The sequence below is a fragment of the Delphinapterus leucas genome, chromosome 4, assembly GCF_059928025.1.
Source record: "Delphinapterus leucas isolate spDelLeu-1000000601 "Yukka" chromosome 4, BTC_Dleu_Yukka2, whole genome shotgun sequence".
Taxonomy (NCBI): domain Eukaryota; kingdom Metazoa; phylum Chordata; class Mammalia; order Artiodactyla; family Monodontidae; genus Delphinapterus; species Delphinapterus leucas.
The window spans coordinates 71367573-71380802 of record NC_143132.1 but is presented as its reverse complement, the minus strand read 5'-3'; the positions used below and the strand labels follow the sequence as shown (position 1 = coordinate 71380802).

The following is a 13230-nucleotide window of genomic DNA, read 5'->3' as shown; positions in this document are numbered from 1 at the left end:
AGACCTCTGGGACAACATGAACCAACATTCGAATTATAAGGGTCCCAGAAGAAGAAGAGAAAAAGAAAGGGACTGAGAAAATATTTGAAGAGATTATAGTTGAAAACTTCCCTAATATGGGAAAGGAAATACTTAATCAAGTCCAGGAAGCACAGAGAGTCCCATACAGGATAAATCCAAGGAAAAACACGCCAAGACACATATTAATCAAACTATCAAAAATTAAATACAAAGAAAATATATTAAAAGCAGCAAGGGAAAAACAACAAATAACACACAAGGGAATCCCCATAAGGTTAACAGCTGATCTTCCAGCAGAAACTCTGCAAGCCAGAAGGGAGTGGCAGCACATATTTAAAGTGATGAAGGAGAAAAACCTGCAACCAAGATTACTCTAACCAGCAAGGATCTCATTCAGATTTGATGGAGAAATTAAAACCTTTACAAACAAGCAAAAGCTGAGAGAGTTCAGCACCACCAAACCAGCATTACAATAAATGCTAAAGGAACTTCTCTAGGCAAGAAACACAAGAGAAGGAAAAGACTTACAATAACAAACCCAAAACAATTAGGAAAATGGGAATAGGAACATACATATCGATAATTACCTTAAATGTAAATGGATTAAATGCTCCCACCAAAAGACACAGACTGGCTGAACGGATACAAAAACAAGACCGTATATATGCTGTCTACAAGAGACCCACTTCAGACCTAGGGACACATACAGACTGAAAGTGAGGGGTTGGAAAAAGATATTCCATGCAAATGGGAATCAAAAGAAAGCTGGAGTAGCAATTCTCATATCAGACGAAATAGACTTTAAAATAAAGACTATTAGAAGAGCCAAAGAAGGACACTACATAATGATCAAGGGATCGATCCAAGAAGAAGATATAACAATTATAAATATTTATGCACCCAACATAGGAGCACCTCAATACATAAGGAAAATACTAACAGCCATAAAAGGGGAAATAGACAGTAACACAATCATAGTAGGGGACTTTAACACCCCACTTTCACCAATGGACAGATCATCCAAAATGAAAATAAGGAAACACAAGCTTTAAATGACACATTAAACAAGATGGACTTAATTGATATTTATGGGACATTGCATCCAAAAACAACAGAATACACATTTTTCTCAAGTGCTCATGGAACATTCTCCGGGATAGATCATATCTTGGGTCACAAATCAAGCCTTGGTAAATTTAAGAAAATTGAAATCGTATCAAGTACCTTTTCCGACCACAACACTATGAGACTAGACATCAATTACAGGAAAAGATCTGTAAAAAATACAAACAAATGGCGGCTAAACAATACATTAATAACCAAGAGATCACTGAAGAAATCAAAGAGGAAATTAAAAGAACCTAGAAACAAATGACAATGAAATCACGATGACCCAAAACCTATGGGATGCAGCAAAAGCAGTTCTAAGAGGGAAGTTTATAGCAATACAATCCTACCTTAAGAAACAGGAAACATCTCAAATAAACAACCTAACCTTGCACCTAAAGCAATTAGAGAAAGAAGAACAAAAAACCCCAAAGTTAGCAGAAGGAAAGAAATCATAAAGATCAGATCAGAAATAAATGGAAAAGAAATGAAGGAAACGATAGCAAAGATCAATAAAACTAACAGCTGGTTCTTTGAGAAGATAAACAAAATTGATAAACCATTAGCCAGACACATCAAGAAAAAAAGAGAGAAGGCTCAAATCAATAGAATTAGAAATGAAAAAGGAGAAGTAACAACTGACACTGCAGAAATACAAAGGATCATGAGAGATTACTAAAAACAACTCTATGCCAATAAAATGTACAACCTGGAAAAAATGGACAGATTCTTAGAAATGCACAATCTGCCGAGACTGAACCAGGAAGAAATAGAAAATATGAACAGACCAATCAGAAACACTAAAATTGAAACTGTGATTAAAAGTCTTCCAACAAACAAAAACCCAGGACCTGATGGCTTCACAGGCAAATTCTGTCAAACATTTAGAGAAAAGCTAACACCTATCCTTCTCAAACTCTTCCAAAATATAGCAGAGGGAGGAACACTCCCAAACTCATTCTACGAGGCCACCATCACCCTGATACCAAAACCAGACAAAGATGTCACAAAGAAAGAAACTACAGGCCAGTATCACTGATGAACATAGATGCAAAAATCCTCAACAAAATGCTAGCAAACAGAATCCAACAGCACATTAAAAGGATCATACAGCATGATCAAGTGGGGTTTATTCCAGGAATGCAAGGATTCTTCAATATACGCAAATCAATAAACGTGATACACCATATTAACAAACTGAAGGAGAAAAACCATATGATCATCTCAATAGATGCAGAGAAAGCTTTCAACAAAATTCAACACCCATTTATGATAAAAACCCTGCAGAGAGTAGGCATAGAGGGAACTTTCCTCAACATAATAAAGGCCATATGTGACAAACCCACAGCCAATATCGTCCTCAATGTTGAAAAATTGTAACCATTTCCACTAAGATCAGGAACAAGATAAGGTTGCCCACTCTCACCACTAGTATTCCACATAGTTTTGGAAGTTTTAGCCACAGCAGTCTGAGAAGAAAAATAAAAGGAATCCAAATTGGAAAAGAAGAAGTAAAGCTGTCACTGTTTGCAGATGACACGATACTATACATAGATAATCCTAAAGATGCTACCAGAAAACTACTAGAGCTAATTAATGAATTTGGTAAAGTAGCAGGATACAAAATTAATGCACAGAAATCTCTGGCGTCCTATACACTAATGATGAAAAATCTGAAAGTGAAATTAAGAAAACACTCCCATTTACCATTGCAACAAAAAGAATAAATTATCTAGGAATAAACCTACCTGTATGCAGAAAATTCTAAGACACTGATGAAAGAAATTAAAGATGATACAAATAGATGGAGAGATATACCATGTTCTTGGATTGGAAGAATCAACATTGTAAAAATGACTCCACTACCCAAAGCAATCTACAGATTCAATGCAATCCCTATCAAACTACCACTGGCATTTTTCACAGAACTAGAACAAAAAATTTCACAATTTGTATGGCAACACAGAATAACCTGAATTGCCAAAGCAATCTTGAGAATGAAAAACAGAGCTGGAGGAATCAGGCTCTCTGACTTCAGACTACACTACAAAGCTACAGTAATCAAGGCAGTATGGTACAGGCACAAAAACAAATATAGATCAATGGAACAGGATAGAAAGCCCAGAGATAAACCCACGCACATATGGACACCTTATCTTTGATAACAGAGGCAAGAATATACAATGGAGAAAAGACAGCCTCTTCAATAACTGGTGCTGGGAAAACTGGACAGGTACTTGTAAAAGTATGAAATTAGAACACTCCCTAACACCATACACAAAAATAAACTCAAAATGGATTAAAGACCTAAATGTAAGGTCAGACACTATCGCACTTTTAGAGGAAAACATAGGCAGAACACTCTGACATAAATCACAGCAAGATCCTTTTTGACCCATCTCCTAGAGAAATGGAAATAAAAACAAAAATAAACAAATGGGACCTAATGAAACTTAAAAGCTTTTGCACAGCAAAGGAAACCATAAACAAGACCAAAAGACAATCCTCAGAATGGCAGAAAATATTTGCAAATGAAGCAACTGACAAAGGTTTAATCTCCAAAATTTACAAGCAGCTCATGCAACTCAATAATAAAAAAACAAGCAACCCAATCCAAAAATGGGCAGAAGACCTGAATAGGCATTTCTCCAATGAAGATATACAGATTGCCAACAAACACATGAAAGAATGCTCGACATCATTAATCATTAGAGAAATGCAAATCAAAACTACAATGAGATATCATCTCACACCAGTCAGAATGGCCATCATCAAAAAATCTAGAAACAATAAATGCTGGAGAGGGTATGGAGAAAAGGGAACCCTCTTGCACTGTTGGTGGGAATGCAAATTGATACAGCCACTATGGAGAACAGTATGGAGGTTCCTTAAAAACCTAAAAATAGAACTACCATACGACCCAGCAATCCCACTACTGGGCATATACCCTGAGAAAACCATAATTCAAAAAGAGCCATGTACCAAAATATTCTTTGCAGCTCTATTTACAATAGCCAGGACATGGAAGCAACCAAAGTGTCCATCGACAGATGAGTGGATAAAGAAGATGTGGCACATATATACAATGGAATATTACTCAAGCCATGAAAAGAAATGAAATTGAGTTATTTGTAGTGTGATAGATGGACCTAGAGTGTGTCATACAAAGTGAAGTCAGTCAGAAAGAGAAAAGCAAATACCGTATGATAACACATATATATGGAATCTAAAAAAAAAAAAAGGTCATGAAGAACCGATGGGTAAGACGGGAATAAAGACACAGACCTACTAGAGCATGGACTTGGGGATATGGGGAGGGGGAAGGGTAAGCTGGGACAAAGTGAGAGAGTGGCATGGACATATATACACTACCAAACGTAAAATATATAGCTAGTGAGAAGCAGCCACATAGCACAGGGAGATCTGCTCAGTGGTTTGTGACTACCTAGAGTGGTGGGATAGGGAGGGTGGGAGGGAGGGAGACTCAAGAGGGAAAAGATATGGGAATATATGTATATGTATAACGGATTCACTTTGTTATAAAGCAGAAACTAACACAGCATTGTAAAGCAATTATTCCAGTAAAGATGTTAATTTAAAAAAAAGACAACCCCGTTGAAAAATGGACAAAAGGCTTGAATAGACTTTACGAAGAAAGATATATAAATGACTAATAAGCACACAAAAAGGTGCTTATCACTAGTCATCATCGAAATGTAATGAGATATCACTGCACATCTACAAGAAGGAATAAAATTAAGACTGAGAACACCAAATGTTAGGATGTGGAACAACCAGTGCTCTCATATTGCTTATGTAATACAATATGTAAAAAGTAAAACTGGAACTTCCATTTTGGAAAAATGGATTGGCACATTTTTTTTAACAGCTTTATTGAGATAAAATTTACAAATAATAAAATTTACCCATTTTAATGTGCAATTCAGTGAGTTTTAGTACATGAATACAGTCACAAAACTACCAACACAATCACGATATATATTTTTTTATCACCCTCAGCCCCAGGCAATCACTCATCTGCTTTCTGTCAGTATAGTTTTGCATTTTCTAGAATTTCATAGAAATGAAATCGAACATTATGTAGCATTTTGTCTGGCCTTTTTTACTTAGCAAAATATTTTTAAGATTATTGATGTTGCATTTTTTAATGGGCAAAAGATTTGAACAGACATTTCTCAAAAGAAGATAAATGAACGGCCAATAAGCACATACAAAGGTATTAAATATCACTGATGTTAATTATCACTAGTCATCAGAGAAATACAAATTAACACCACATTTTATACCCATCAGAATAATAACTAAAATTAATGACTGGGAATACAGTGTTAGCAGCTGGAACTCCAATACATTGCTGGTGGGGATGCAAAATGATACAGCTACTTTCAAAAACAGGTTGGCAGGGTTTTTTTGTTCTTGTTTTTTAAGTTAAACCTATGCTTACCATACAATTCATCCATTCTACTCCAAGGTATTAAAAACATCAAGAATTTCACTGACATGATGCTGAGTAGAAAAAGAGTACATATACCATTTTTATGCATTCTGGAATAAGCAGAACTAATTGTATTACTTTTGTTACCACCCCAAACTTAGAGACCTAAACAACACAGATTTATTATTTTATGGTTGTGTAGGTCAGAAGTCTAAATCTTGGTCTCATTGAGCTAAAATTAAGATGATGGCAGAGCTGCATTCTGCCATCCTGCATTGAGTAGGATGTATTTCCTTGCCTTTTTCAACTTCTAGAGGCTGTCTTCTTACCTTGGTTCTTGGTCCCCTCCCTCCATCTTCAAGCCAGCATTGAATCCTCCTCTTCTATTTCCCTCTTCCATGTTTAAGGAACCTTGTGATTACATCGAGCCTATTCAGATAATTCAGGATAATCTCCCTAATTTAAGGTCCTCTGATTAGCAACCTTACTTCTATCTGCAACCTTAATCCCCATTTGCAATGTAAAGTAACATATTTATGGGTTCCAGGAATTAGATCTTGGACAGCTTTGAGGATGTTCTATACTAATTCAGGTGAAAAGAATTTGAATGGTAGTTGCCTCTTAGGAACACATAGTGGTGAGGTAAAGGAAGTTGACTGGGAAGAGATGTGTGGGAATTTTCTGGCAAAGTAGAAATGTCCTATATCATGATAGGTGTGTATGTTACAAAGATGTTTTCATTTGTCAAAGGTTTGTGCATTTAAATGTATGTAAATTTCACTTTAAGAAAAAGAGTACTGTTAAAAATAATTGAGGGGGGCATTGGGAATGACTGGAGGAATAGATGAAGTCAGAATGTGGATATTTTTAGAGCTGGATAATGAGTACATGGGAGTTCATTATACTATTCTATCTACTTTCTTTGAATTTGGAATTTTTCATATTAAAAAGTTAAACGAATATTCATTTCATTCTAAATAGTTAAGTCCCTGAATGCCATGAAAATGTTTATTAGTAAAATTGCATCTGATTTATTTCAAATGTTAATTTTTAAAATCTCAAACTTTACATTAACAACTAAAGTTTCTTTTTGGCAGCCACGAAGAATTATACTCAGGTCGCCCCTATGGAGCCCTTGATTCAGGTTTCAATAGTGTGGACAGTGGTGATAAGAGATGGTCAGGGAATGAAGTAAGTGTTTCTTCTATTCTGCATGTTATAACTTAAGGAAAAATAAAATGATGAAAATGGTTAAGTGTCTTAACTGGACTCAATTTCTTGTTATATAAAATATAGAATAGCCAAGGGAGGAGTAAAAATCCCAAATAGTCCTACCATCAGAAATGATATTATGTTTCTTTACCATCTTCTACCATGTGTGTTTTACATGTTTTTTACCTCATTGTGTTGTATAAATAATTTTATATCCTGGACGGTCAAATGGGAACTGAGCCAGTTACAACTGAAACCTGAACGTTGAGGGCCTGTATAATCTTGAGCAGAGGTGGTAGAAAGGGTACTGTAAGGTGAGAAAATAGAACTCTAGGCTGATGGGTAATGAGATGGGAACCTTAATGAAGAGTATCCACATGCTCAAGATAAATAAGTAACTTTCTCAGCTAATTATATCATTTTTCTCTCTCTCTTTTTTTTCGGCTGCGTTTGGGTTTTCGTTGTGGTGCATGGGCTTCTCATTGCGGTGGCTTCTCTTGTTGCAGAGCCCGGGCTCTAGGCGCGCGGGCTTCCGTGGTTGCAGCACACGGGCTCAGTAGTTGCAGTGTGCAGGCCCTACAGCATGCAGGCTTCAGTAGTTGCAGCACGTGGGCTCAGTAGTTGTGACATGCAGGCTTTAGGGCGCACAGGCTTAGTTGTTCCTCAGCATGTGGGATCTTCCCAGACCAGGGATCGAACCCATGTCCCCTGCATTGGCAGGTGGATTCTTAACCACTGTACCACCAGGGAAGTCCCTCATTTTTCTCTTTTAATTATCAGCATTATGTTTTCTCTCTTCTTTTTAAATTACTAAGGTATAATATTTTAGCTATAAATTAGGTTAAATGATTAAGGTTTTGTTTAGCAAGACTAGTAATGTACCATTTGTAACATTGTTTTATTGGGAGTCTAAAGCAAGTTAATTTTGGAATACAGCCCATTTGTCATTTGTAATTGCTTGGGTATTTGTGCGTGGGTGGGTGTGTACATGACTGTGGCTATATCAATACAGATAGATTTATGTCAATACTTTAAATTCATATGTGTATGTGTATAGAGTCATATATACCCTCTTCTTTTTTAAAATTGTGGTGAAATACTTATAAAATTTACCATTTTAACCATTTTTAAGAGTGATATCAGTGGCATAAAGTACATTCATATTGTTGGATAATATGTGCATCTCTAGATGCATCTGTAAAACTACTTTGCTATTTCTTCTTAAATATGAATTCTAATGAATTTATATTATATCTGTGCTTTAAGTACCATGTTGTCTTAAAACTTGAAATGGTTTATTTTAATGTTTCTGCTATTTTTTTAAGCCTACAGATGAATTTTCAGATCTGCCTCTTCGAGTAGCAGAAATTACTAAAGAACAGAGACTACGAAGAGAAAGCCAGTACCAGGAGAATCGCAGCAGTATAATAGTAACAAATGGTGGAGGTAAACATGATTCCTGATGACATCCAAAGTCTTTATAATCTCTCTGACTTTTTAAGTGGCCTTTTCACATCCACTCCTTTTATCTGTGTATCTGTAGCTTCTTCCAGTCTTTCTTTAAAGACCTCTCTCCTCTTCTCATCTGATTAGAAAAAAAAATGTTTTCTATTAGGGTTAAATTTCAGTTTCTCTGTTTCAGACTTGCAATTAAAATACAATGTTTTTCCCTTATTCTTATTTTGGGAGGAAACTTTACTAAAGACAGTTTACCTGGAATAGATCTTTTTTAATCTTGATTTAACCATGATCTTCTTTGAAGTACTATTCTCCTTTTTTTTTTTTTTTTTTTTTTTTTGCGGTACACGGGCCTCTCACTGTTGTGGCCTCTCCCGTTGCGGAGCGCAGGCTCAGCGGCCATGGCTCACAGGCCCAGCCGCTCCGTGGCATGTGGGATCTTACTGGACCGGGGCACGAACCTGTGTCCCCTGCATCGGCAGGCGGACTCTCAACCACTGCGCCACCAGGGAAGCCCTACTATTCTCCTTTTTAAAGATTCTCTTTGTGGTCATTATTTGACCTCTTTTAGGAATTCAGTGCATTCCTTGATGTCTGCCTTTTCTTTCGTCTGGAATTGTGCTCTTCATGGGCATCTGAATCCAAGTTTTCCTTATTCTGGTATTTTAAATTTTGTAATTTAAATTAAAAATTTTTAAATTTATTTTTATAGTTCATTAACAAACGGAGCTCTTTCTGCTTTCTTGTGCTTCTGCAGCAGACTCTTGATTTTAGCATTCCATTCAATATTGCTTTAGTTTGAATTACCAAATCCTAATGTTTAAATTTTAAGGGCCAGCTATAAGGGAGAAATGACTTTGATTTTCCAGAAATCTATTATATTATCTAAGAAGACCTTTCATCTCTGAATGATGAGTTCAATTAAATGGTTTGCCCCGCCTTTTTTTCCTTACCATCTTATATTCTTTTTTTACTCTTGTCACTTACCATTTCAGTACTTTTCATTTTAATCTTGCTTTTGTATGAGATATCTTTCCCATTGGTTCATTTCAGACTTAAAATAATCTCTAGATCTGTGCCAGTAGCCACATGTGGTTATTGAGCATTTGAAATGTGGCTTTTCTGAATTGAGCTGTACTATAAATATAAAACACACATCAGATTTTGAAGCCGTTGCATGAGAAAGAGAATGTAAAACATCAATAATACTTTATATTGATTATATGTTATAATAATATTTTAAATATATTGAACAAAGTAAAATATATTATTAAAATTAATGTCACCTTTTCTTTTGACTTTTTTATGTGGCTACTAGGTAATTTAAAATTACATGTGTGGTTCACTTTCATAGCTTACGTTCTATTTCTCTTGGATAGCACTGGTCTAGACAGTATGAAAAACTGGTGCTGCTTTCTTGGGAGATAGTTATAAAATGAACTGTTGATTTAGTCACACAAGTTGTAGCACACTGGAAAAATGCATTTATGTACCTGGTTTCTAACATGGATGTAGACTTAAAACCTTTTCAGCCTTTTATCTATTTATATAATTATGATAAGTCAATTCATTTTTATATTAACTGCTGTTATGGAATTATTTAGAAATAATTGAGTCAGAAAACTAAATTAAGAAATAGACTTCTTCAAATTTACTATTCCCAGCAACTGCAACTTTTAGGCAGCCTGTAGACCACCATACAATAATGGCTGGGAGTTAATACATCTCTGGAGAAACCGTCTTAGTAGTAAGTTTTTTTTTTTCTAGTGTGCCATTTAAAGTGGCTTTTAAAAATAGTTACTTTTTAAACTTAAAAACAAATTAACGGGGTGCACCCAACTGTGTTAGAAGAAATAATGATGTAGCTATATGTTATTTATGTTCTTCTCCTCACCCCAGAGCATTTTGAGAAGCAAAAATTCCTCAAATGATTTCCTTCCATCCACAAACTGCTACAAAATATCTGCAATACTGACCTCTAGAAAATAATTTTCTAAATAGGAAAGTAAATCTTGTTCTAGTTATGGACAACAGTTACAGGAAAGGGAACAGTCGTCAGTATCTACTTCTTTATCACCAAGTCCACTTTCCTCCTGTCTTTTCACTTTTATTTTGAGTTGATTGTGTTAGGTTTTCTGCCTCCCAGCTCTTTAAAGAGGTATGATTAAGCCCCAAACCTAAAACATGAAAAAAAAAAAAAAAAACTAAAAGAATATATATTTTCCGATTTTAAAAAATTATTATTCTTATCTGTCTCACAAACTCAAACTGTCTTGTTTAAAATAGTCAAGAGCTGTCTAAAGAAAAGAGAAATATTAGAGGTCTGTTTTCCAATAATTACCATCAATTACTGCATTCTTTGTAGTGAATTAGGACTAAGATTTTTTCTTTAGCCTATTTTTGTGAGTGGCCATGGACTAAATAATAAAGGCTTATTAAATTTAAACTTATTTCTCCCAGTTTCAGCATAGAAAATGTTACAGAAAAGGAAAGAATGCAATTTGTTGGCTATCTAATTTGAATGTTTTTTCTGATGTCTGTGTGTATATGTGTCGTATGAACAGTGGAACATGATCTGGATCAGATTGACTATATTGACAGCTGTACTGCAGAGGAAGAAGAGGAAGAAGTGAGACCACCCAAGGGCCTGGACTCAGACAGCCTCAGTTCACAGTTTATGGCATATATTGAACAACGGCGAATCTCTCATGAGGTAGTATACACACTTAAGCTTAAATTTTTTGCTATCCCCTAGTAAAAACAGTTTATGACAGTATAAATTTCTGTCGTATCAGTGATTTGTTGGTTTAGGCTTAATTATTTGTTTTATTATATTTAGTTCCAATTTTATTACTGAGCTTTTCAGATTTATTTTTAAAATCAGACAATACTCTCAAGTAAGTTCAGGTTTATTTTTCAAATAAAAATACAGATTTCAGAATTTTGAAGAAGGAATAAAAGAAGTCCTAAGAGTATCCTATGCCTTGGAAGAAAATGCAGAGGAATATGATGCTTTTCATTGTTGTTCTTATTGTTTTTTTATTGTTATTAACTGGTAAATCATAGTTTGATCAGTAATTAAGAACTGAACCAAACTGCTGACTTTTGGAGCAACATACAAACTTAACCATAGAATTTTTATGATGAGCTTAATTATATTGGCGCTTTTATGTGAAGTCACACAGAATACAAATTGTTTGCCATTAAAATTCTTGGATGTCTCTTATAGTGGAGCATTGAGTTGCCTTAGAAAACAAATGAGCATTCAAGCCCACTGCAAAAATCTCTGCCAATTCCCCAAGGGTCTCAAGTAGAAATAGCATTCTTCAGTGTATCTAGTCAGCATAATAAAATGGCTGCACTTCAGTGTGTGTGATGTTAACGTCTGGAGTTGGTCCCAGGCTTTGAGCAGGGATTATTTGAGAAACACTTGGGGCCTTTTTGGAGAATGATGTATTTAGTCTTTTAGAAATAGCGAATAGTCACTTCAAGTGGGACATGTTATAGAGTGTTATTATCATTCTTTAAAAAAAAAAAAACCCTTGGTCTTCCTGTCTGAAGGCTTTTGACCACAGTATTTTTTGCTGGTGTTCAAATGACATTCTTGTATTTAAAGCTGGATAAAGTTATGTACAGTAAGTATTCCCCCCACCCCATATCCACAGGGTGTACATTCTAAGACCCCTAGTGGATGGTTGCCTGAAACCACGGATGGTACTGAGCCCTATATGTACTATGTTTTTTTCTTATACATACACACCTATGATAAAGTTTAATTTATAAATTAGTCACAGTAAGAGATTAATAACTAATAATAAAATAGAAAAATTATAACAATATACTGTAACAAGTTATATGAATGTTGTTTCTCTCGAAATATTTCATTGTACAAATTTAATGCCTTTTCCATCTTAACTAAGCATTCATTTATCACATGCTGTGACTGTAACTTTTGCAGTTTGAGGTGCAACAGCAAAACTAGCATGTAGGGCTTCCCTGGTGGTGCAGTGGTCGAGAGTCCGCCTGCCAATACAGGGGACAAGGGTTCGTGCCCCGGTTTGGGAAGATCCCACATGCCACGGAGTGGCTGGGCCCATGAGCCACGGCCGCTGAGCCTGCGAGCCACGGCCGCTGAGCCTGCGCGTCTGGAGCCTGTGCTCCGCAACGGGAGAGGCCACAACAGTGAGAGGCCCGCGTACCGCAAAACAAAACAAAAAAACAAAAACAAAAACTGTATTACGCTATTAATTAAAATACATTATATAAAAAAAAACCTAGCATGTATGTCTTTTTCCTTCACAATTTCACAGAGAGAAGATTTCTTCTTACTATAGATCTTACCTCAGCATACAGTTTCTTTTCTTTCCTTATTAATTCAAGAACTTTCACCTTTTCACTTAAAGGAGGCACTTTATGACTTCTCTTTGGCATATTCGAATTGCCAACCTCACTACTTTTGCACTTGGGGCCATTATTTAGTAAAATAGGCACTGCTATACTGCGACATTCAATCTGTTAACCAAGAGAGACTAACTGAGCCGGCTACTAACAGACTAACAGGCAGGATACTCTGGACAAAGAGACGATTTACAGCCCAGGTGGGATGGAGCGGGACAGCTTGAGATTTCATCAGAACAGCGTGCAATTTAAAACTTATGAATTGTTTATTTCTGAAGTTATCCGTTTAATATTTTTGGAACATGGTTGACTGTGGGTGACTGAAACCTCGAAAAGTGAAACCAGAAGATAAAGTGAACTGCTGTAAATCAAAGTCCTGCAGCCTACAGATAGCAGTGTGTACCTGTGATTAATGAAACTACTTGTGGTTCAGGCTATAAGCACTTCTGCTAGAGCAGAGGGCAACTACTTTGCAATAAAGCTTAAGTTAACAATGCACATTATAATCTAAAAGGGAATCCTTTTTCTTGTGGTCTGTCTCTTTGACCATTTTATTGTTAATTAGGCTGTGTAGATGA

The 13230-nt window shown here is 35.8% G+C and overlaps 1 protein-coding gene across 15 annotated transcripts in view; it reads left to right on the top strand.

The window, feature by feature from the left end:
* Positions 1-13230, top strand: part of LRCH3 (leucine rich repeats and calponin homology domain containing 3) — a 116199-nt gene that overhangs the window by 61163 nt on the left and 41806 nt on the right. For all 15 annotated transcript variants that reach the window (XM_030760963.2, XM_022567995.2, XM_030760962.2 and 12 more), the window contains exons 7-9: positions 6682-6775; positions 8122-8242; positions 10819-10967. In XM_030760963.2, the coding sequence (XP_030616823.2) occupies positions 6682-6775; positions 8122-8242; positions 10819-10967 (364 nt within the window). The remainder of the gene's footprint in view (positions 1-6681; positions 6776-8121; positions 8243-10818; positions 10968-13230) is intronic.